The sequence below is a fragment of the Loxodonta africana genome, chromosome 2 (genome assembly GCF_030014295.1).
Source record: "Loxodonta africana isolate mLoxAfr1 chromosome 2, mLoxAfr1.hap2, whole genome shotgun sequence".
NCBI lineage: Eukaryota > Metazoa > Chordata > Mammalia > Proboscidea > Elephantidae > Loxodonta > Loxodonta africana.
In genome coordinates this window covers 49,719,813-49,745,353 of record NC_087343.1, presented here as the reverse complement: position 1 = coordinate 49,745,353, position 25,541 = coordinate 49,719,813, and the positions used below count along the sequence as shown (strand labels likewise).

Here is a 25,541-nt window from a genome sequence, read left to right as displayed (position 1 = left end):
TACCACTTGCTTGAGTGGATTAACATTCTGCTTCTCTGGAATCTTTATGGTGAAATCTAGGTCTGTCTTCATTACCTAGTATTGCTGTAATAGAAAAACCACAGTGAGTGGCTTTTCTTTTTTAAAAAATGTTTTAATCATTTACTTATTTTTGGTGGGTGGCTATAAAGAAAAGAAATTTATTTTCTCACAGTTCTTGAGACTAAAAGTCCAAATCAGTCTAGGCTGAGTCGATTCCTTCTTTGTCAGTGTTGTTGTTGTTGTTAGGTGCCGTAGAGTCGGTTCCGACTCATAGCGACCCTATGCACAACAGAACGAAACACTGCCTGGTCCTGAGCCATCCTCACAATCGTTGTTATGCTCGAGCTTATTGTTGCAGCCACTGTGTCAATCCACCTCATTGAGGGTCTTCCTCTTTTCTGCTGACCCTGTCCTCTGCCAAGCATGATGTCCTTCTCCAGGGACTGATCCCTCCTGACAACATGTCCAAAGTATGTAAGACGCAGTCTCGCCATCCTTGTTTTTAAGGAGCATTCTGGTTGTACTTCTTCTAAGACAGATTTGTTCATTCTTTTGGCAGTCCAAGGTATATTCAATATTCTTTGCCAATACCACAATTCAAAGGCGTCAACTCTTCTTTGGTCTTCCTTATTCATTGTCCAGCTTTCACATGCATATGATGCAATTGAAAATACCATGGCTTGGGTCAGGCGCACCTTAGTCTTCAGGGTGACATCTTTGCTCTTCAAAACTTTGAAGAGGCCCTTTGCTGCAGATTTGCCCAATGCAATGCGTCTTTGGATTTCTTGACTATGCTCCCATGGCTGTTGATTGTGGATCCAAGTAAAATGAAATCCTTGACAACTTCAATCTTTTCTCCATTTATCATGATGTTGCTCATTGGTCCATTTGTGAGGATTTTTGTTTTCTTTATGTTGAGGCGTAATCCGTACTAAAGGCTGTGGTCTTTGATCTTCATTAGTAAGTGCTTCAAGTCCTCTTCACTTTCACCAAGCAAGGTTGTGTCATCTGCATAACGCAGGTTGTTAATGAGTCTTCCTCCAATCCTGATGCCCCGTTCTTCTTCATATAGTCCAGCTTCTCGTATTATTTTTTCAGGATACAGATTAAATAGGTATGGTGAAAGAATACAACCCTGATGCACAACTTTCCTGACTTTAAACCAATCAGTATCCTCTTGTTCTATCTGAACAACTGCCTCTTGATCTATGTAAAGGTTCCTCATGAGCACAATTAAGTGTTCTGGAACTCCCTTTCTTTGCAGTGTTATCCATAGTTTGTTATGATCCACACAGTCGAATGCCTTTGCATAGTCAATAAAGCACAGATAAACATCCTTCTGGTATTCTCTGCTTTCAGCCAGGATCCATCTGACATCAGCAATGATATCCCTGGTTCCACGTCTTCTTCTGAAATCCACCTGAATTTCTGGCAGTTCCCTGTTGATATACTGCTGCAGCCACTTTTGAACGATCTTCAGCAAAATTTTGCTTGCGTGTGATATTGATACTGTTCTATAATTTCCACATTCGGTTGGATCACCTTTCTTGGGAATAGGCACAAATATAGGTCTCTTCCAGTCAGTTGGCCAGGAAGCTGTCTTCCATATTTCTTGGCATAGACGAGTGAGCACCTCCAGCGCTGCATCTGTTTGTTGAAACATCTCAATTGATATTCCATCAATTCCTGGAGCCTTGTTTTTCACCAATGCCTTCAGAGCAGTTTGGACTTCTTCTTTCAGTACCATCGGTTCCTGATCATATGCCACCTCTTGAAATGGTTGAATATCGACTAATTCTTTTTGGTATAATGACTCTGTGTATTCCTTCTATCTTCTTTTGATGCTTCCTGCGTCATTTAATATTTTCCCCATGGAATCCTTCACTATTGCAACTCGAGGCTTGACTTTTTTATTCAGTTCTTTCAGCTTGAGAAACGCCGAGCGTGTTCTTCCCTTTTGGTTTTCCAGCTCCAGCTCTTTGCACATGTCATTATAATACTTTATTTTGTCTTCTCGAGAGGCCCTTTGAAATCTTCTCTTTGTCAGTAGCCCCGTGCATTTCTTTGTTCCTTGGTGTGTAGACTATCCTCATAGGACATCTGTCTTCTCCTCTGTCTGTTTATCTCTGTGTCTAATCTTTTTTATAACTCAGGAGTTACTAGGTTTAGGATACACCCTACACTGATTTGTCTTCATTAACGTAACAAAGGAAATCCTATTTCCAAACAGGGTTACCTCCACAGTTATAGGGGTTAGAATTCCAACACATATTTTAACAAGGTTAATGGTCTATAAACTGTAAGGTTTAACATTTTCTTACTTTTCTTCTTTCAGCCATACTTCCCATTGCCTCCAGCTGTTGCACCGAAGTTTCACATCATATTTCCAGAAGGCTTCTGGAAAGAGTGACTACGTGTCGCATTCAGAGGGCCGATGGGGATTGTGACCTGGCCGCTGTCATGTGAGTGCTCTTCAGCATGGGTGTCTAAACCTGCAGTGACTATTTCTCCAGGACTTTGCCTAACACACCACGTATCACCAATAATCAATCAAACTAGGGAGGGCAGAGGAAATAGTGCACCCTGGAGTGAATTTTTTCTGCAGGGAGGTCCAGAGCCCCACATTAGCCTCCCCCGCTTCAGTGCAGAGTCTGGTAAGAACTAAGTGCTCTCTGGCACCAGGAAATGTTAATGACTTTCCTAAGCAAAACAAGAAAGCCTTTGAATGAAAAAGGAAAGCAAAGGTGACTTTGTTCTTTCATGGCTTTAACTTTTCCCAGGCAAGTATATAGATTACTATCATATTATTCTCCGACTTCATCAGGAGTATATTATAAGGCTCAAAAGAAGTATAAGAATGTCTGCACCTGCCACAAGTGGAACATTCAATCCAAGCACACATTCAGTCCTATTTCTCATTTGATTCTGGGTCTTGGCTTATTGTGAACTCTCCCAGCCCTACCCCACCTCCACTGAGGCTCTCAAATCTAGAGCACATTGGCATTTAGCAAATGATTGAATTCTGATAACAATGCTGTGAGATAGATATAAATGATCTCTGTACCACAGAGGAAAAAGCTATGACTGGAGAAATCACGTAGCTCATGTGGTCTCACGTAGCTAAAGCTTGACAGAAATAGGATGTGAACCCAGGTGTCTCAGTTCAGAACACTGTAGACCTCCAAGATTTCTCAAAATCGATAGCGCCTGACCGTAAAACCCTCTCCCAAAACTCCATTGCAGCTCCTTCAAATCATGTTGGACATCTCCCTGGCAAGCTGATTTTAACACTTTTAACAGTTGGTGCCCCTTTCTTTGGGCTGCAAATAAGCCCATTGCATATACCTGTTGTAGGGGGAAGAAATCACAAAGTTTAGTAAAGCAAAAAGAAAGTTTTATTTGGCATATGTTCAAAAAGGCAAAAGTGGAAAGTGGACAAGCATGTCACTAGAGCTGTTTCTGCCTGAGTCTAAAGAAATATTACAGAATAAGCAAGAATGGGAAAATGGACAAGCATGCTGCCACAGCCATGTCTGCCCGAGTCCAAGGAAGGTTACAGAGTCATCAGTATATATTAACATTACAAACAGGCAAAACCATTGAAAGCTTTACCTTTTCACAAATTGGCTAGAAACTGTAATCCTACATTTTGAATTGTCTTTCTTAACAATCATTGGTGCAGTTTTCAGTAACCAATAGTCAGGAGGGTCTTCATTGGTCCAACAGATTTTCTGTTCACTAAACGCTAATAGAAAAAGATAAGAGTGCAATGTCTTCTGTGTTCTAGCTTAAGTGACAGTTTCTCTAGAAGATATTTTCGAAGATTATTCTATCTATTGTCTTTATCTCAGGGCCCAGTTGATGTGTCCTCATGAGTCCTTGTGAGCCCAGGTGGGTCACATCTCTATGCTCAAGGATAGGGAATAATGATTACAGTATTATTTCCTAAATCATGCCTGAGCTCCCTGGAGTCATTTGGGAGCCTTGTTTATTGAAATGTTGCCAGGTGGAAACCTCAGGTTCTGCTCGATGCGGCTCATCTTAGCTAATAAATGAGAGACTATGGTGAGAGTAGAAAGCCACCTTTATTTCACTGCACAAGGAAAGGAACAGTTGGAGCTACTGCCACCAAGACTGCTCAGGAAGGGTGAGGGGGAAGGTTACTTTTAAGGGGTTTACAAGTAGCAAGTTCATACAAGTTATATCAGCAACATTCTTAATCATACTACACAGGTGCAAGGGGGTTTACATATAACTTTATGCATCCCATGTTCAGAAAATGGCAGCTAAACTCTATCCAGAGGCAAAGAAGTTTCTATGTATGAGGTATTTAATGAGCTGAAAGGTTATACGGAATGTCAAAATGGCACTTTAACTGGTTTCTGCCAGTTTCCTCTAGTTTGGGGCAGCAGTTAAGGAGGAGGGAATCAGGACTTCAGTGTAAAGCTATGGGGCGAGTCAAGCAAAGGAGCCGGGATTTTAATGTAAAGTTATGGGGTGTGCCAAGCAAGCTGCTTGAGGCAGTGGAATTTTCCACAGCCTGGGGACCTTTGTCTTCCATTCAGTTAATTCAACCAATGTTTCTTGACTGATGACTATGTACCAACCACCCTTCTATGTGCTGGGGATGCAGCTTTGACAAAATAGACCTTGCTCTCCTGGGGTGTCCAGGGGAGTCCTTATCCAGCTGGGTTCTGCAAACTATTCTCAGATTTGAGATACATATTTTCCCTTTAAGAGGGATCCAAGACAAGGGTTCTTAGGAGTTCAGAGGATGAGTTTATTAGAGCTCCATGGATAGAATTGCTTCATATTAGGGGGCTGTGAGCACCCTGAAATCTTCGTGTATGAACATATGAGCATTTTCCTGCTGAGAAGGTCTGTAGGTTTTATAAGATCTTCAAAGCATCTGAGATCTATCTAACAAAGTTTAAAAACCACCCTCAGGGTCAGATGAGTGACTGAGAAGGGAGCTAGTTCCTGGTCCAAATGTTTGGTAAACACTGGTGTCTATGTGGGAGAAGGGAGACCATTTAGAACTCTCTTAGAATCTCCTCAGTCCATGCAACCATGCTGGACCCATTGACTCAGGTGGTTAGTCAGTGGGAACCAGTGCAACCTGCAGCGATTTGAGGGATATACAACTAATGAGGTGCCTTCTGAGGGGTGCCTCGAATGCCCAACTTTTTTGAAAAAAGCTCCCTTAGTATATGCCTAATTCAGTTTCTACATGTCTTTTATTTAGTCTTAATATTCTTGATAATAGTTGAAGAGTGAAAAATTCATAGCCAGTTCATGAATAAAGAATATTCAAAGTACTTGGAAACAACTGGATGTCAGTGTCACATTGACATAGCTGAACTATATCTGCCTGAGTTTACCCTGGTTGCTCTCAGAAACTCCAAGTCCTCAGATCTTCTCAATTCTTTTCACTTCACTGGGCTGGGGCCCATCAGACTAAAGGAGGCTTCAAAGCTCATCAGTGCTCCTGTGAGACTCCCAGAGAGGTGTGGGGAAAGAACTAGAAGTTTCTGTGAGTGTATAAGAGACAGATTCTGAGGATTATAAAGGGAATACAACTGGTAACAGGATTTTCAGAGAAGTTTCTTCACAATAACCAGGTGAGGGGTAGAGATCTAAAAGATACAGGAGCAGAAATGATCCAAGCCCTCACTTTGATAAGGGAAAATAAGATGAGAAACCCAAGTCTTCATTTAGAGAAGAACTCAATTTTAATTAAAGGTAAACTACGAAGCCAAACTCTTAGACCTAAAAATACTTAGTTTACTCAACTACAAGTTTATAAATTAACCTCTCTGTGCTGATAAGAAAGCTGAAAAATACAGAGCATTTGGGATCCTGGTCTCAAGATTAAATTTGACTATAGTCTTAGTTATCTAGTGCTGTTATAACTAAAATACCACAAGTGGATGGCTTTAACAAAGAGAAATTTATTCTCTCACAGTTCAGGAGACTGGAAGTCTGAATTCAGGGTGCCAGTTCCAGGGGAAGGCTTTCTCTCTCTATTGGTTCTGGGGGAAGGTCCTTGTCATCAATCTTCCCTTGGTCTAGGAGCTTCTCAGTGCAGGAATCTCAGGTCCAAAGGACGTGCTCTGCTCCTGGTGCTGCTTTCTTGCAGGTATGAGGTCCCCAGGTCTCTGCTTGCTTCTCTTTTTTATATCTCAAAAGAAATTGGCTTAAGGCACAACCTAACCTTGTAGATTGAGTCCTGCCTCAACAACATAACTGCCAATAATCCCTTCTCATTAACATCGTAGAGATAGGATTTACAACACATATGAAAATCACATCAGTCGACAAAATGGAGGGCAATCACACAATACTGGGGATCATGGCCTAGACAAGTTGACAGATATTTTGGGGGAACACAATTCAACCCGTGACAACTATGTAATATTTTTTTTTATCATAAGTAATGGATCCTCTCGGCTGTGTTTCTGGTTTCTTGACAGTCAACATAAAGTTTCTCTTGTTTTTAAATAGTTTTACTATAGAGCATGCATGTCTTTACTTATCCAAAATGTAGTCCCTTAACCCTATGTGTAAAGACTTTAAGATTTGAGACAAGTATTTTAGATTCAGAAAACATGGCTAAGATTTGAAATATAATTCCCGATAGCATCTGTTATTATAATTAATTAATACAAATAAACTTACAGTGAACTTACTGGATCTCTTTTCTGTTTCTTTCTGCTTAGAAATAGGTCTTTTATTTCACACACTATAAATGATCCTTGTAATTATTGATGTGTGATGGAGTTTACTTATCTGAACCCTTCTACAGTGACTTCATTAAGGAGCATCTGGCTGTTTCTAAGCTGAAACACAATGCAAAGTTGTTTATCTTGGGCATAGGCTGAGATGTCTTGAATGATATAGACGTTATCTGTTGGGAGGAAAATGCAGGGTTATTTGGGAGGTGTCACGGATTGAATTATGTCCCCCATAAAATGTGTGAATCAATTTGGCTGGGCCACGATTCCCAGTATGTATGGCTATCTTCCATTTTGTGATTGTAATTTTATGTTAAAGAGGATTAGAGTGGGATTGTAACACCCTTACCCAGGTCACATTCCTGATCCAATATAAAGGGAGTTTCCCTGGGGTGTGGCCTGAACCACCTTTTATCCCTCAAGAGATAAAAAGGAAAGGGAAGTACACAGAAAGAAGTACTGGTAGCAGAGCACCTGGGGTCCCTGCACATAGAAGCTCCTAGTCTGAGGAATGATTGATAAGAAAGCTGACAGACAGAGAGAAAGCCTTCCCCTGGGGCTGACACCCTGAATTTGGACTTTTAGCCTACTTTTCTGTGAAGAGATAAATTTCTGATTGTTAAAGCCATCCGTTTGTGGTATTTCTTTTATAGTAGCACTAGATGACTAAGACAGGAGGCTTGAGTATTTTTTCAAAGATGGTTGTGAAGGGCTGTTGTGTTTCCCGTTTTCTGACATTCAACATAACCATAAAGGTTTTCTTGTTTTTAAATTGTTTTACTAAAGAGTATGCATGTGAACAGATGAAGAAACAAGAGTTCAGGGAACAATCAGAGATATAATTTCTATGGCAGGATCACTCCTTTAGGTCCATCAGGCTGTCTCTACCTATCCTTGTGTGGAAAAAAGAATTTGCCTCGTCGTTTCTCAGGAGTCACAACTCTCCACAATGTGGTCAGAGGTTTCCATTTAGTGGGACACAGAAATATTGTGTATGTACAGTCGGCGGATTTAAGAGCTGAATAGCACCTGATGGGGGAATTAAAAGCCATATCTTTTGTAACAAATTCTTCCAGTTACCAGAACCTGTGGATGCTGCTCTAGGGTCCTGCCAACCCAATGAAAATGCAAACATATTCCGAGATGTGGTATAAAAAAAACTAAACCAAATCCATTGCCGTCGAGTCGATTCCAACTCATAGCGACCCTATAGGAGAGAGTAGAACGGCCCTATTGGGTTTCCAGGGAGCGGCTGGTGGATTCGAACTGCTGACCTTTTGGTTAGCAGCTGAGCTCTTAAGAGCTGTTAAATGTTAACAAATACATAGAATGTTTTAGTTGGCTGTTTTATTGAAAACAAAACCAGCCTGTCTTTATTTTGAACCATTTTCTCTTCATATCTACAACTAATTACTGAATTCCTACTGTGGACAGAGCGTTTTCAAGACACTTCTGGATCATTCGTCCGTCAAGGAGCATAACTTCTATAGAAGGAGTGAGACAAGTAATCAAAAGACAGAGTAAGCTAAGTGCTAGAAGAGAGGCAACCAGCATCATAAAGGCTCAAAGGAAAGAAAGTGTTTAGCTGAGAGGACCTGGGAAAATCTTATGGAGGAGGATGTATTTGAGATGGGCAGTGAGGAATGAATTGATTTCGTTGGCTGGAACTTGGAGCCAGGGAAGAGAATTAATTTTTTTTTCAATTTTTTAAAAATTGTACTTTAGATGAAGGGAAACCCTGGTGATGTAGTGGTTAAGTGCTACGGCTGCTAACAAAGCGGTCAGCAGTTCAAATCCACCAGGCGCTCCTTGCAAACTCTATGGGGCAGTTCTACTCTGTCCTATAGGGTCGCTATGAGTCGGAATCGACTCGACGGCAATGGGTTCAGTTTTTGGTTTAGATGAAGGTTTACAGAGCAAACTAGTTTTTCATTAAACAATTTGTTTATTTATTGTTTTGTGACAGTGGTTGCCAATCCAACAACATGTCAACACTCACCGCTTTTCGACCTTGGGCTCCCCACTACCATCTTTCCTGTCCCCTCATGCCTTTTTGTCCTTGCCCCTGGTCTGGTGCACCCAGTTAGTCTCATTTTGTTTTACGGGCCTCTCTAATCTTTGGCTGCAGCGTGAACCTCAGGAGTGACTTCATTACTGAGTTATAAGGGTGCCTGGGGGCCATAGTCTCAGGGTTTCTCCAGTCTCTGTCAGACCAGTAACTCTGGTTTTTTTTTTTTTTTTGAGTTAGAATTCTGTTCTACAGCTCTGTCTGGGACCCTTTACTGTGATCCCCGTCAGAGTAGTCGGTGGTGGTAGCCAGGTACCATCTAGTTGTGCTGGGCTCAGTCTGGTAGAGGCTGTGGTATTTGTGATCCATTAGTTCTTTGGAATAATCTTTCCCTTGTGTCTTTGGTTTTCTTCGTTCTCTCTTGCTCCAGATGGGGCAAGACTACTGGAGTATTTTAGATGGCCACTCAAGCTTTTAAGACCTCTGACGCTGCTCATCAAAGTAGAATATAGAACATTTTCTTTATAAATTATGTTATGTCAATTGAGCTAGATGTTCCCTGAGACCATGGTGCCCACAGCCCTCAGCCCAGTAATTTGGTCCCTCAGGGAGCTTGAATGTGTTTAAGGAGCTTCCATGACCTTGCCTTGGACAGGTTGTGCTGGTAGGGAAGAGAATTATTTTCACATGTTTCTTTTTTTCCTTCTTCCTCTTCTTCTGTTCCTTCTCTTTCTCCTCTTTCTTATTCCTCTGTTCCTCTTCCTCCTCCTCCCTTTTCCTTCTCCTCCTCTCTCTCTCTCTTTTAATACTTTTTGCTGATGTCTAAGGAACCACAGGCAATGATGTACGTAAGGTCAATTTTTAACCACATGGTCCTCAGCTTTAGGATTCAGTCTCTAAGAATACACAGAGTCCGAGAGTGGGAACTGCCTGAATAATCATTTCAATTTCTTCAACTGCTTTATCTGTGTGTTCCTTGGCTTGTTCTGTGTATTGCCTCATTTCCTTCCTGATGTCTTGAAGGGTTCTGTATATTAATCTTTTATATTCTGCCTCTGGTAATTCCAGGAATGTACTTTCATCTAGAAGATCCCTGGATTCTTTGTTCTGAGAACTTGTTGAGGCAATCACGGCCTGTTTCTTTATGTGACTTGATGTTGACTGTTATTTCTGAGCCATCTATAAGTTATTGTATTAGTTTATTTTATGTTTGCTTACTGTGTCGTAGCTTCTTGCTTTGTTTTGTTTTGATATGCCCATATGGGTTGCTTGAGTGAGCCAGCTTGATTATTTTCACCTCTGGAGCTCTGAAGTCCTGCCCCAGATGGCTAGAGCTGTTATCAGGTATATCAGTCTAGGAGTCCATTCACTTATATGAATTCAGCTCAGGTTTCCAGGTAGCTGATCATCAACTGTGTGGTACAGGCTCTGTCCTACACTCTTAGAGGGGCAGGGGTGATTGGTAGTATCTGGTTGCAGCAGGGGGTCACACTCTGAACAAGGGTGGGGCTGAGAATCATCTCCCACGTGTCTCTGAGGAAAGCGTGTCCCTGTTCCCTAGAGTGTACAGGTGGGTGGGTTCTGCACACGGACCATGGGCAGCCAATGCTTTTGGTTGTGAGGACTGGGAGGTACTGGTTATCCTTGGACTCCTGCCGCGGGTGGCTGGGTGACCTGAGTGGAGCCACTAGTCCTTAGGCCCCTGATGTGGGTAGGTGAGGACCCTGTTTAATGGGCAAGGCGATGTCAAACATCAAATACCCACCTCTCTGCTGCATAGCTGAAACGATTGGAGTCTGCCATCAAGGGCCTATTCTCCTGAAATAGGCCCACACAGGTCCATGCAGAGGGAAAATGTACTCAAAGTCCACTGACCGCTTATGCCTGGACAGGAGCCGCTTCTGTCCTGAGCTCCCCCAGTTAGTGGAGCTGGCAAATTATCTTTTCCCCCAATTGCAAATTTATTCCTTCTCCAAGGCTGGGAGGATGGCTCTAGGCACTCAACAGTGCCTATCTTGGGCCCAGGGAAATCAGCTGCTGAAGCCACCTTGGGGTGGGGGGCACGCGGTAAAATATACGCAAGTACTTAGCTTTTGCCCAGAGCACAGTTCTTCTCTGGTTCTGGAGGTGTGAGTAGGCTGTGTGGCTGGCTGCTTCTCCCTGAGGAAACTGCAGCCAAATGCTAGTACCAGCCTGCTGTGGCCGCTCCGGGAATGGTGCCTGAGGGCTCCCCACGATTCAGTTACGGTAACTCCTCTCTGTTTATGAACCATCTCTTCCTCCCCCTGCCCCTCAGTTTCTTTTTGAAGCTTGCCTTTGATGTTCAGGGCTCCTAGCTTGTTATAAATATACTCGTTTCACTTGTTTTTTTGGGTCTTTGTTGTAAGAGGGCTTGCAGGAAGCATCTGCCTATTCTGCCATCGTGGCTCCGCCTCCAGGAACTGCCTGTAAGTCACTATGTTTTTATTTGATTTGTGTTTACTATCAGTAATTTTTTGTTCCCTTTTTTGTCAGTCTTCATGTCAGGCGCAGAAGAATCTGTGCCAGCCCGCACAGCCATACTGTTAAGCAGTGGATGAAAGCACAAGCAGTCAAGAAAAATGCTAAAGGCAACATTTGCCATAAGAAGAGTCACCACAGCAAGAGGACCAGTAAAGGGGAACAGCAGGGGACACATGAAACATCTGGTCATAGAACTCCTTATTAGAGAGCTGACAAATTAATCTACAATGGTGGTTCCTGCAGGAAACTTGGCCATGGCTGATTATAAATTTCCCATTTGTAATATTCCTTATTGGAATCCAACAGGGCAAAACAAAATACTGTTTTCTTTTAAAGAAATGTTTATACAGTATGCAAACATAACTAATACGTTCAACTGAAAAATGAAATGGAAAGATAATACTTATCATCAGATAATATTTTAAAAGGAGCATGTTAATGTAATTTCCCCTATTTTTTATTATGCATTTTCCCCACACCTACAGAAAAGTTGAAAGAATGGGACAATGAACACCTGTATACCTTTCATCCAGATTAATCATTGCTCATATCTTGTCACATTTGCTCTCTGTCTGTATATGTGTATACAAAAATATTTTTAAAATATTATGTACGTATGTACTTTTTTCTGAACCATTTGAACATGAGTTACAAACATTATGACACTTTACCTCTAAATTCTTTTTAGTGTTATAACTTGACATCACCCAAGAATTAATACACTTCCGTACATCATCCCATTAACAGTTTTACACATAAAAATTAACAGTAATTCCATCTAATAGATATGTAGTCCATATTAAAACTTCCCAACTATTTCCAGAGCATTTTATATAGTTGATTTTTTCTTTTTCCCCCAATCCAGGAACCAGTCAATGTTTACACTTGTCCTTTAATTGCTATATCTCTTTAGTATCTTCTTTTTTCCCTTCTATTTTTCCATGGCAAGGACGTTCTTAAAAGAGTCTAGGCTGGAATCTGTTCCACATTCTGGGTTTGTCTAAGATTCAGGGTTAATAGTTTTGGCAACAATGCTTCCTATATGAATTTGTGTCTTATTGCATTTGGAGGCTAGTGTTCATTTTCTAGACCAAAAATTTTAAGCTGAATATCATTTTTAGAAGAGTTTGAGTAGATTGTTGTTGTTGTTAGGTGCCCTCGAGTTGGTTGTGACTCATAGCAACCCTATGTACAACAGAATGAATACTGCCAAGTCCTGCATCAACCTTACAATCCTTGTTATGCTCAAGACCATTGTTGTAGCCACTGTTGTCAGTTCATCTTGTCAAGGGCCTTCCTCTTTTTCGATGACTCTCTACCAAGCATGATGTCTTTCTACAGGAACTGATCCCTCCTGATAACATGTCCAAAGTACATGAGAAGAGGTGTCACTACCCTTGCTTCTAAGGAGCTTTCTAGCTGTACTTCTTCCAAGACATCTGTTCGTTCTTCTGTCAGTCCATGGTCTATTCAACATTCTCTGCCAACACCATAATTCAAAGGCATCGATTCTTCTCCAGTCTTCCTTATTCACGGTCCAGCTTTTGCATGCATAGATTAAAAAAAAAAAAATTTTTTTTTTTTTTTAATAGATAAGGTGACTGAAAATACCATGGGTTGGCTCAGGAGCACCTTAGTCCTCAAAGCGACATCTTTGCTTTTTAACACTCGAGAGAGGGCTTTTGCAGCAGATTTTTCCACTACAATATGTCATTTTATTTCTTCACTGCTGCTTCCATGGGTGTACATTGTGCATCCAAGCAAAATGAAATTCTTGACTTCATTATTTTTCTCTTCTATCATAATGTTGCTCATTGGTCCAGTTGTGAGGATTTTTGTTTTCTTTACATTGAGATGTAATCCACACTGAAGACTGTGGTCTTTGATCTTCATCAGTAAGTTCTTCAAGTCCTCTTCACTTTCAGCAAGCAGGTTGTGTCATCTGCATAACACAGGTTGTTAATGAGTCTTCCTCCAATCCTGATGCTGCATTCTTCGTCATAAAGTCCAGCTTCTCAAATTATTTGTTCAGCATACAGATTGAATAAGTATGGTGAAAGGACACAGTTCTGATGCACACCATTCCTGACTTTAAACCACACAGTATCTCTTTGTTTTGTTTGAAAGACTGCCTCTTGGTCTATGTACAGGTTCCGCATAAGCACAATTAAGTATTCTGGATTCTCACTTTTCACAGTGTTATCCATAATTTGTTATGATTTACACAGTTGAATGCCTTTTTATAGTCAATAAATCACAGGTAAATATCTTTCTGATATTCTCTGCTTTCAGCCAGAATCCATCTGACATCAGGAATGTTATCCCTTATTCCACATCCCCTTCTGAATGTGGCTTGAATTTCTGGCAGTTCCCTGTTGAGGTACTGCTGCAACTGCTTTTGAATGACCTTCAGCAAAATTTTACTTGTGTGTAATATTAATGATATTTTTCAGTAATTTATACATTCTGTTAGATCACCTTTCTTTGGAATGGGCACAAATATGGATCTCTTCGAGTCGGCTGGCCATATAGCTGTTTTCAAAATTTTTTGAGTGCTTTGCATTCCATTCATTTGTTGAAACAACTCAATTGGTATTCTGTTAATTCCTGGAGACTTGTTTTTCACCAATGCATTCAGTGTTTGGACTCCTTCCTTCAGTACCATCTGTTCTTGATCATATGCTACCTCCTGAAATGGTTGAATGTTGACCAGTTCTTTTTGATTACAGTGATTCTGCGTATTTCTTCCATCTTTTGATGGCTTCCTGCGTAGTTCAATTTTTTGCCCATAGAATCCTTCAGTATTGCAACTCAAGGCTTGAACTTTTCTTTCAGCTTGAGAAATGCCAATCGTGTTCTTCCGTTTTAGTTTTCTACCTCCAGGTCTTTGCACATGTAATTATAAAACTTTACTTTGTCTTCTCCAGCTGACCTTTGAGATCTTTGGTTCATCTCTTTTACTTCATCATTTCTTCCATTCACTTTAGTTACTCCAAGTTCCAGAGCAAGTTTCAGAGTTTCTTCTGACATCCATCTTGGTCTTTTCTTTCTTTCCTGTCTTTTTAATGAGCTTTTGCTTTCTTCATGTATGTTGTCCTTGATGTCATTCCACAACTCTTCTAGTCTTCCATCATTATTGTTCAACGAGTCAAATCTATTCTTTAGATGGTCTCTAAATTCAGGTGGGGTATACTCAAGGTCATACGTTGGATCTGTGGACTTGTTTTAATTTTTTTCAGTTTCACTTTGAAATTGCATATGAGTAATTGATGGTTTGTTCTGTAGTCAGCCCCCAACCTTGTTCTGACTGATGATATTGAGTTTCTACATTGTTGCTTTCCACAGATGTAGTCAATTTGATTCATGTGTATTCCATCTGGTGAGGTCCAGTGTATAGTCGATGTTTATGTTGTTGAAAAAACGTATTTCTGATGAATAGGTTCTTGGTCTTGAGAAGTTCTAACATGTGATCTGTAGCATTGTTTCTATCACCATGGCCATATTTTCCATCTATCAATCCTTCTTCTTTGTTTCCAACTTTTGCATTCCAATTGACACTAATTATCAATGCATCTTGGTTGCATGTTTGAACAATTTCAGACTGCAGAAGTTGGTAAAAATCTTCAATTTCTTCATCTTTCACCTTAGTGGTTGATATGTAAATTTGAATAATAGTCATATTAACTGGTCTTCCTAAGGGCCATATGAATATTATCCTATCACTGACAGCATTGTACTTCAGGATAGATCTTGAAATTTTTTTTTGACAATTTGTCACTCCCTGCATAGTAGACCATATGATTGTCTGATTCAAAATGGCCAATACCAGTCCATTTCATCTCACTAATGCCTAAGGTATCTATCTTCAAACATTCCATTTCATTTTTGACAAATTCCAATTTTTCTAGATTCATACCTATCAAGTTCTGATTATTAATGGATGTTTGCAATTGTTTCTTCTTGTTTTGAGTCATGCCACATGAGCAAATGAAGGTTCTGAAAGCTTTACTCCATCCACATCATTAAGTCAACTCTGGAGAAGGACATCATGCTTGGTAAAGTAGAGGGTCAAAGAAAAAGAGGAAGACCCTTGACAAGATAGATTGACACAGTGGCTGCAACAATGGGCTCAAGTATAACAATGATTGTGAGGATGGCTCAGGACTGGGCAGTGTTTCATTTTGTTGTACATAGGGTTGTTATGAGTTGGACAGCACCCAACAACAAAAACAATAACAACTTTCAGGAGACAGCTCTTCCATGTTGTATTTTGAGTGCCATCCAACCTGAGGGGTCATCTTCCAGCACTATATTAGTGAATGTTCTGTTGCTCTTCATACGGTTTTCACAGCCCAATTTTTTAGGAAGTAGATCACCAGATCCTTCTTTCTAGTCTGTCTTAGTCTGGAAGTTCAACTGAAACCTGCCTACCACAGGTGACCCTGCTGGTATTCGAAATACTGATGGCATAGGTTCCAGCATCCCAGCAACATCCAAGCCACCACAGTACGATAAACTGACAGATGAGTTGAGTAAATACTGCTGTTTAAATTGATAAATTCTGATGCTGAAAAATCTATCTGCTTTACTTGCAAGAGCATCTTCTTAGAGCCATGTGCCTCCACTGTCAGCTCTGGAGCACCATTAGTCCTGTGTGGGGTGATTTTACACTTTCACTGGACAAAGTCCACGTTTTATTTTTTTAAATTGTGGCTATCTTAGTTATTTAGTACTGCTCTAACACAAATAGCACAAGTGCGTGGATTTAAAGAACAGAAATTCGTTTTCTCACAGTTTAGGAGGCTAGAAGTCCGAATTCAGGGTGCTGGCTCTAGGGGAAGTCTTTCTGTCTCTGTCCACCCTGGGGGAAGGTCCTTGTCTCTTTTCAGCTTCTATCCCTAGGTTCCTTGGCGATCATGTGGAATGTATCTTCCCCTCTATGCTTGCTTGCTTAATCTGCTCAAAAAAATTTTGAGTTAAGACATACCCTACCCTAATACTGCCTCATTAACATATCAAAGAAAACCTGTTCCCAAGTAACCATAGGTAAAAACCAAAAAAAACAAACTCTTTGCCATCGAGTTAATTCCAACTCATAGCGACCGGTATCCCAAAAACCCAGTGCCGTCGAGTCAATTCCAACTCATAGTGACCCTATAGGACAGGGTAGAACTGCCTCACAGAGTTTCCAAGGAGCACCTAGCGGATTCGAACTATCGACCCTTTGGTTAGCAGCTGTAGCACTTAACCACTACGCCACCAGGGTTTCCAGTGAGAGGTATAGGGGTCAGGATTTACAACACGTGTTTTTGGGGGAACACAATTCAATGATAACAGTGGCAAAATATATATAACATGAAATATGCTATTTTAACCCTTTTAAAGTATACAATTCATAATTATTTACATTCATAATGTTGTACAACCATCACTACTACCTTTTTCCAAAACTTTTTCATCACTGCAAACAGTAACTCAGTGCCCATTAATCAATAACTCCCATTTCCTCCTCCCCTCAGCCACTGGTAACCAGTAATCTACCTTTGTCTCCATGCATTTGTCCGTTCTAGTTATTTCATATAAAAGGAATTGTACAATACTTGTCTTTTGGTGTCTGACTTATTTCACTTAGCATAATGTTTTCAAGGTTCATCCATGTTGTAATATGTATCAGAACTTCATTTGTCTTTATGGCTGAATAATATTCCATTGTATGTATAGACCATATTTTGTTTATCCACTCATCTGTTGATGGACACTTAGGTTTTTTCCACCTTTTGTCTAGTGTAAATAGTGCTGCAATAAACATTGATGTACAAGTATCTGAGTCCCTGCTTTCAGTTTTTCAGAAATTTCTACCTAGGAGTGGAATTGTTGGATCATATGGTTCTTCTGTGTTTAATTTTTTGAGGAACTGCCAAACAACATCTTTGAACTCTTAGCGTATCTTTCTCACACATTGTAAGTTAGTTCCGGTGTGCAGGCTCCTCTTTTGGCTTCCTTTCATCTACAGAAGCTTATACGTATGTAGTAACAGCACAGTTTTCATAAATGGCCACCAGAAGGTAGGAGCCTAGCATCTGCTTTGTCAGTTGTCAGGTATTCTAGGCCTCTCTGCTTGGTAGCCCCAGGTAGGGGTGCTGCCAGGATGACTGGGAGGTGATAATGAGGTGCTGAGTTTGATGTGGGTTAAAATATCACCACAGGACCTTTGTCTAATATTCCTCATTTACAGTGACTTAGCAGGTGGTTTATTCATTGCTGTCAACAATGCTGCAAGTTTTTTTTTATTATTTCCACTTAATGGAGGAGGAAACCTGACATCACACGACTTGCGCAAGGTCACACAGTAAGTAGCAGAGACAAGTCTTACACCTAGATTGCCTGATTCATCCCAGTGTTCTTCCCAGTTCTCTTATCAGCCACAGCAGTGGAACTAAGGTGTGGACCTGAAGGTAGGACAGAAGGACAGACATTCAGATAAAGATGTCTATGTTTGCACTTCACAAAAGGGCTACATGACATACCTGACATTTTTGCTTGGAAGTCTAGAATCAAAACATTCTACCAGCTGGCATTGTTTACACCAATACAGGTGATAACAATCTTCATACATTAAAACAGGCCCCAACCTGATTTTATTGAATTTCACACACTTAGGCAACTGAGGAAACTGCACACTATTTATTGCCTTTGAGTTGAAAAGTTTCCCTCACATGGGTCTTCTTTTCAACTTAAGGACATATTTGTCAAAAATACCACATTCCTCCACTCAATAAATCTGTAAGTTTTCAAATTAATTCATCACAGTAACCAGCACCAATGAAGAGTTAAGATTAAAAGAAATTTTTGATCTGATTGCGGAACCTTTTGATCAAAGATTCTATAGAAGAATCCTGATCGAAAGGGGGATAATGTAGAACAAAATTTCAAACTCTTATGAAATCCAGACTTCCTTGAGCCACTGAGGCTGGATGAATCCATGGAATTATTGCTCCAAGATGATCTTTAAAACTTAAACCAAAAATATTCCCTGATGTCTTCTTTAAACCTAACAGTTGTTGCTGTTAGGTGCCATCTAGTCAGTTCAGACTCAAAGCAACTCTGTGTATAATAGAATGAAATGTTGCCTAGTCCTGTGTCATTTTCACAATCATGGTTGCACTTGAGCCCATAGTTTAGCTTAATAAGAAACCCTGCCTTGAACATTGTGTTGTTTTAAGAACTATATCTGATCAAATTGACAACAGCAACTCTAAAGAGTAAATAGGAAGCTTAAGGAACAGTGAATTTATGTTAACAGGGAGGAACAATTGAGAAAAAGAGGGTGAGAATGGTTATAACAAATTATTTTTAATGTATTTATAATTTTAAAAAATGAGGGTGGTAATCTGTTTCACTAGAGGAAAGAAGCAAGATTTCTGACTGTACTTTGAGAATGCAAGGAAACAAGCAAAATGCTTTTTCAAAGAATATTTAATAACTTGGAAAAATGATCCCAATAAAGACTATTTTTCTTCCCTGAATAAAAAATTTTTATTTCAAAAATTAAAACAAAAAAAACTGGTCTGTAATTCTCTCAACTAACAACTTGAATTATTTTCAATTTTGCCTCTTCTTCCAGTGCAGATCTTTAATATTACACAATTTTTGTGAAGCTATAACCACAGTAGGTTTATATGTTATATTTTAAAAACTGATTTCACTGCAGTGCAAATAATTGAAACTTTGTCCAAGGACCTTGTGCCTGACAGAACAGCTCTTTAAAGAAACCTCACGGTTAACTATTTTATTTTATAGGTGCTTAGCAAAACATTTATAACTAATCACCAAGGTTAACCCCCTAAGTTGTTGTTGTTGTTGTTTTTAAGTTGCACTTTTATTAAAGTAATACAGTGTACGGTTAAAACAAATACAAAATAAAAGTCCAGAAGAATTTATCACAAAAAGCAACATTCCCCCCCGTCCCCCGCCCCCCATGCTCCTGATTTTCAGACCTACTTCCTTGGGGCAAGCTTTTAAAAACTTTTTTAGTTTTAGTTCTTCTGGTTGTTACCTGCATAATTTCAAATAAAATGCTTAAAGTACTATTCATTTATTTATCAATTTTAGACAATATCTATTGCTTCCTTACTACTACTTACTTCCTTTCCCTTCTCCCTTCTCATCCTAGTATCTGATAGTTTCATTATTATCATTTTTATTTTTCTTTCTAACTTTGAATAATATACCCACCTACCAGGGGCAGATTAACCAGAAAGCAAGGTACTCATAGGTTTACATTAAGCAAGGTAAGCATGGGCTTATTTGTGCTTACTTACTAATCTCTGTTTTTTTTTTTTTTGGTGGGACTAATCTGTAGTGTGCACAAGAGATTAGTAAATAAGCACAGGTTGTTGTTGTTAGGTGCCATTGAGTCAGTTCCAACTCATAGTGACCCTACATACAACAGAAGGAAACACTGCCTAGTCCTGCACCATTCTCACAATTGTTGTTATGCTTGAGTCCCTTGTTGCAGCCACTATGTCAGTCCATCTCATTGAAGGTCTTCCTTTCTTCTGGTGAACATCTACTTTACCAAGCATAATGTCTTTCTCCAGAGACAGGTCCCTCTTGATAACATGTCCAAAGTACAGGAGACAAAGTCTCACCAACCTTGCTTCTAAGGAGCATTCTGGCTGTACTTCTTCCAAGACAGGTTTGTTCTTCCTTTTGGCAGTCCATGATATATTCTATACTCTTTGCCAACACCACAATTTGAATTGTTCTTCGGTTTTCCTTATTTATCGTTCGGCTTTCACATGCATATGAGGCAATTGAAAACACCATGAGTTGTGTCAGGTGCACCTTAGTCTTCAAGGTGACCTTTTTGCTCTTTAACACTTTAAAGACACCTTTTGCAACAGATTTGCCCAGTGCAATGCGTCGTCTGATTTCTTGACTGCAGCTTCCACTGGTATTAATTGTGGAGCCAAGTAAAATGAAATCCTTGACAACTTCAGCAATTTTCCGCCATTTATCATGACGTTGCTTATTGGTCCAGTTGTGAGGATTTTTGTTTTCTTTATGTTAAGATGTAATCCATACTGAAGGCTGTGGTCTTTGATCTTCATCAGTAAGTGCTTCAAGTTCTCTTCACTTTCAGCAAGCAAGGTTGTGTCATCTGCATATGGCAGGTTGTTAATGAGTCTTCCTCCAATTCGGATGCCACATTCTTTTTCACAGAGTCCAGCTTCTCAGATTATTTGCTCAGCATATAGACTGAGTAAGTATGGTGAAAAGATACAACCCTGGCACACACCTTTCCTGACTTTAAACCACACAGTATCCCCCTGTTCTGTTCAAATGACTGCCTCTTGATCTATGTACAGGTTCCCCATGAGCACAATTAAGTGTTCTGGACTTCCCACTCTTTGCAATGTTATTAATAATTTCTTATAATCCACACAGTCGAATGCCTTTGCATAGTCAATAAAACACAGGTAAACATCCTGGTTCCACGTCCTCTTCTGAATCCTGCTTGAATTTCTGGCAGTTCCCTGTCGATATACTGCTGCAGCCACTTTTGAACGATCTTCAGCAAAATTTTACTTGCATGTGGTATTAATGATATTGTTCTATAATTTCCACATTCGGTTGGATCACCTTTCTTGGGAATAGACATAAATATGGATCTCTTCCAGTTGGTTGGCCAGGTAACTGCCTTCCAAATTTCTTAGCATAGATGAGTTAGCGCTTCCAGTGCGGCATTCATTTGTTGAAACATCTCAATTGGTGTTCTGTCAATTCCTGGAGCCTTGTTTTTTGCCAATGCCTTCAGTGCAGCTTGGATTTCTTCCTTCAGTACCATTGGTTCTTGATCATATGCTACCTCCTGAAATGGTTGAATGTTGACCAATTCTTTTTGGTAACAGTGACTCTGTGTATTCCTTCCATCTTCTTTTGACACTTCCTGCATCGTTCAGTATTTTCCCCATAGAATCCTTAACTATTGCAACTCGAGACTTGAATTTTTTCTTCAGTTCTTTCAGGTCGACAAATGCCAAGCACGTTCTTCCCTTTTGGTTTTCTATCTCCAGGTCTTTGCACATGTCATTATAATACTTTACTTCATCTTCTTGAGTCGCCCTTTGAAATCTTCTATTCAGCTTTTTTACTTCATCATTTCTTCCATTCCCTTTAGCTACTCAGTGTTCAAGAGCAAGTTTCGGGGCATCTTCTGACATACATTTTGGTCTTTTCTCTTTTTTTCCTGTCTTTTTAATGACCTTTAGCTTTCTTTATGTATGATGTTCTTGATGTCATTCCACAACTCATCTGGTTTTCAGTCACTAGTGTTCAATGTATCAAATCTGTTTTTGAGATGATTTATAAATTTGGGTGGGATATACTCAGGGTCATACTGTGGCTCTCGTGGGCTTGTTCTAATTTTCTTCAGCTTCCACTTGACCTTGCATATGAGCAATTGCTGGTCTGTTCCACAGTTGGCCCCTGGCCTTATTCTGACTGACAACATTGAGCTTTTCCATCGTCACTTTCCACAGATGTAGTCCATTTGATTTATGTGCATTCCATCCAGCGAGGTCTACTTGTATAATCACCGTTTGTGTTGCTGAAAAAAGGTATTTGCAATGAAGTCATTGGTCTTGCAAAATTCTATCATGTAATCTCTGGCATCATTTCTATCACCAAGGCCATATTTTCCAACTACTGATCCTTCTTCTTTGTTTCCAACTTTCGCATTCCAATCACCAGTAATTATCAGTGCATTTGACTGCATATTCCATCAATTTCAGACTGCAGAAGTTGATAAAAAAACTTCCAATTTCTTCATCTTTGAGCTTAGTGGTTGCGTGAATTTGAATAATAGTCTTATTAACTGGTCTTCCTTGTAGGTGTATGAATATTATCCTATCACTAACAACTTTGTGCTTCAGGATAGATCTTGAAACGTTCTTTTTGATGATGAATGCAATGTCATTCCTCTTGATTTGTCATTCCCGGCATAGCAGACCGTATGATTGTCCTATTGAAAATGGCCAATACCAGTCCATTTCAGCTCACCAATGCCTAGGATATTGATGTTTATGTGTCCCATTTCATTTTTGATGATTTCCAGTTTTCCTAGATTCATACTTCGTACATTCCACATTCCTTATTAATGGATGTTAGCAGCTGTTTCTTCTCATTTTGAGTTGTGCCACATCAGCAAATAAAGGTACCAAAAACTGTATTCCATCCATGTTATTAAGGTTGAGTCTACTTTGAAGAGGCAGCTCTTCCCTAGTCATCTTTTGAGTGCCTTCCAACCTGAGGGGCTTGTCTTCTGGCACTATATCAGACAATGTTCTCTGCTATTCAGAAGGTTTTCACAGGCTAATTTTTTTCAGAAGTAGACCACCAGGTCCTACTTCCTAGTCTGTCTTAGTCTGGGTGCTCAGCTGAAACTTGTCCACCATGGGTGACCCTGCTGATATATGAACACCAGTGGCATAGCTCCAGCATCACAACAACATGCAAGTTCCCACAGTGCAGCAAACTGACAGATGCATGGGGGAGAAAATTAATACAATCAATAAACAGCACTTTTTATGTATCTTTACTATGTAATTATTGTTCTCTGCAGGGCCAAGTAGTGTGTTAGAATTTAATATCCTTCTCTAAGGAATGAACTGTGTATAGTTCACAGTTCAAGCAACTTAAGCTTGATGAAATACAACAACTCCTCATACTACTCAAATAGTTTAGATATTTTGCTTCTCTCCTGGGTATGGCCAGTCATCCAGGTTCTTTGAATCACCTGCTGTTCTGGTCTTTGTCAGTCAGCTGGTCACTCACTTGAGGTATCAGGCTTCCCAATAATTACACAGAATTTTTCATTAATGCATCTGAAGTTGTTCATAGTTCTACAATTTTTAAGTAATAGAGCTTTTATTAACTATATTGCTAGGGAGAGTTGTACCCTTCAATGACTCTCAAAATGTCTGCCTCCAGCTACCTAAAATTTGGCAATGGCCTTTCTATCAGTAGAGGCACCGAGATTTTTGTCTCTTTCTGATGACTCTCTCTGTGTTCTGGCCACCCCGTTGTGACAGGTGACTTTTCTATTTAGTTCTTTTGATGAGAAGACTACTATAATTTTCAGTTTGATCTAAGCTGAAAGGATCTTCCATTTTACAGAAAAATTGATTCTCTGTGTATTGCCATTAAACATCTTATAATTATCAAGTCCCCAGGCTGGGTTGGCAGGCAGGCAATCCAAAATATTTCCCTTATTCATACCATGGAGCTTGACTAGAACACGTGGGAAGACAGACACAGATTACCTCAGGCCAGTATTGTTACTCCTCCTTTTGAGATCTGGGTTTTTATATTATCTCAGAACAAATAGGGCTATGGCATATGCAAAAGAGTTAACCAATGGCAAAGTTAGAGGGAGCACAGTCCCCACAAAAGACCACGTGTACTTCTGATGCTGATTGTAAGCTTGAGGATGCGCAGAACTACCCACAGATATGATAATTCACTAGAACGACTCATAGAACTTATTGAAAGCTGATCTATTCAGGTCATGGCTTATTACAACTGAAGGATATAGATGAGCCAGCCAAGAGAAGTGCATAGGGCAGAGTCTGGAGAAGCTCTAAATGTGACTTTTCCATTCGTCCTCTCCCTGTGGAGTCAGGACAGCATCACTATCTTTGAGTCAGTGCGTGACAACACACACAGTGTATTGCCACCCAGGAAAGCTCTCTGAAGCCTTGATGTATTTATTGGAACCTGATAATGTAAACCTGGTTGGCCGTCCACATAGCTGACCTTAGTCTCCAGCCCCTCTGGAGGTCAACTGATACCATATGACCTGAATCCCCCACGCTAAATCATAATGCTACTATCTGGCCAGCCCAGAGATCTCAGGTAAATATACTCTTATGAGTCATGACATTCCAAGGGCTTAGAGATTAAATCCCAGAAGTCACAGGCAAAGGACAGACCTCTCTTCGGGTAAGGTTAAATTCTTTAACACATGACATGTTTCAAAATTTATATAGCCAATTTGATGCAGTTTTGACAATTCTAGCACTTTGTTTGTTATAATTATAAAATCATTTTTCCCCTTCTGGTAAATTTGGGGGAACTCTAAACTCACCTCACCTACCCCAATGTTGTGATTATGCTCTCACTCATAATTCACTGGCAGATAACGTAACCTGGCTTTACTAATGCCGGTAAATTTCTATTCGTTCTTAAACTAGCCCAGATCAGATCTGGCCTGCCCCGCGTGTGCAGAAGGCCAGCTGTGATCGCTAATTGACCTCAACAGAGGACGCAGCACCAGGAAGAGGAACGAATCAGAAGGAAAATCATCACATAGACCCTATTTCGAAGCGAAAGGACTGACAAGAACAACGTCTCCTCCTATTTCCTGGCAGCCTTCTAGAGTTTTCTCTCCCCAGAACATCGCAAGGCCACCCACTTGCTGCCCAAATCACATATAAACCCTGCTTCCCTGTAGTTCAGGGAACCCGGATCTGAGGAACTTCCTCCTGGCTCCTTGCTCCGCGCATTGCAATAAAGTTACTTTCTCTTTCTCAAAAAAACAGTGTCCAGATAATCAGCGAGTCTGAGCGTGCCGCACAAGGACCCACCTTTCCAGGTTCAGTAACAATAATTTCATTGACTGTCATATTGCAGCCTCTGTATGTCGTTGCCATTCTACCTCCGCATAAACTACCACAACAATGTAGTATCTCCTTCCCTCATCCAGGGTTTGGCACATAGTTGTCACTCTACACATTTTTATTGATAAAACAGGTATATGTAGACAAGGACTTCTTGTTTGGCTAATTACCATGAGAACAAGACATCACGGAGAACTCCCGCACCCCTGTGATGAACAAAACCGGGTCGCCGTTAAGGGGATTCTGCCTCACGGCAGCTGCTTCTGTTTCAGGCTAGAATTGCACCCACAGGGTTTTCAGTGGCTGTGGTAGTTCTGAAGCAGATCACCGGGACTTTCTTCTGAGCGCCTCTGGGTGGACTTGAACCAACAATCTTTTGGTTAGCAGCTGAGCGTGGTAACAGTTCGCACCACCCATCCCCTACTAAAAAGTGAGGATACTGAGCATTAAACTCTGCCAAGATCTCACCTGGGGAGAATAAATTAACTAAACTCAGTGTGACAGAGCTTGAATGTTTTTAGGTGTTCCTTAATCTCAGACTTTTCACCTTTTACCTAGTCTCTGCAACTCTGACACCAATCTGCCCACAAAATG

The 25,541-nt window shown here is 40.3% G+C and overlaps 1 protein-coding gene across 1 annotated transcript in view; it reads left to right on the top strand.

The window, feature by feature from the left end:
• CCL28 (C-C motif chemokine ligand 28) overlaps positions 1–12,952 on the top strand; it is a 38,045-nt gene extending 25,093 nt beyond the window's left edge. Inside the window, exons 2-3 of the mRNA XM_023545646.2 lie at positions 2,357–2,483; positions 11,278–12,952. Coding sequence (XP_023401414.1) covers positions 2,357–2,483; positions 11,278–11,470 — 320 coding nt within the window. The 3' untranslated portion in view covers positions 11,471–12,952. The remainder of the gene's footprint in view (positions 1–2,356; positions 2,484–11,277) is intronic.
• Positions 12,953–25,541: the final 12,589 nt, after the last annotated feature.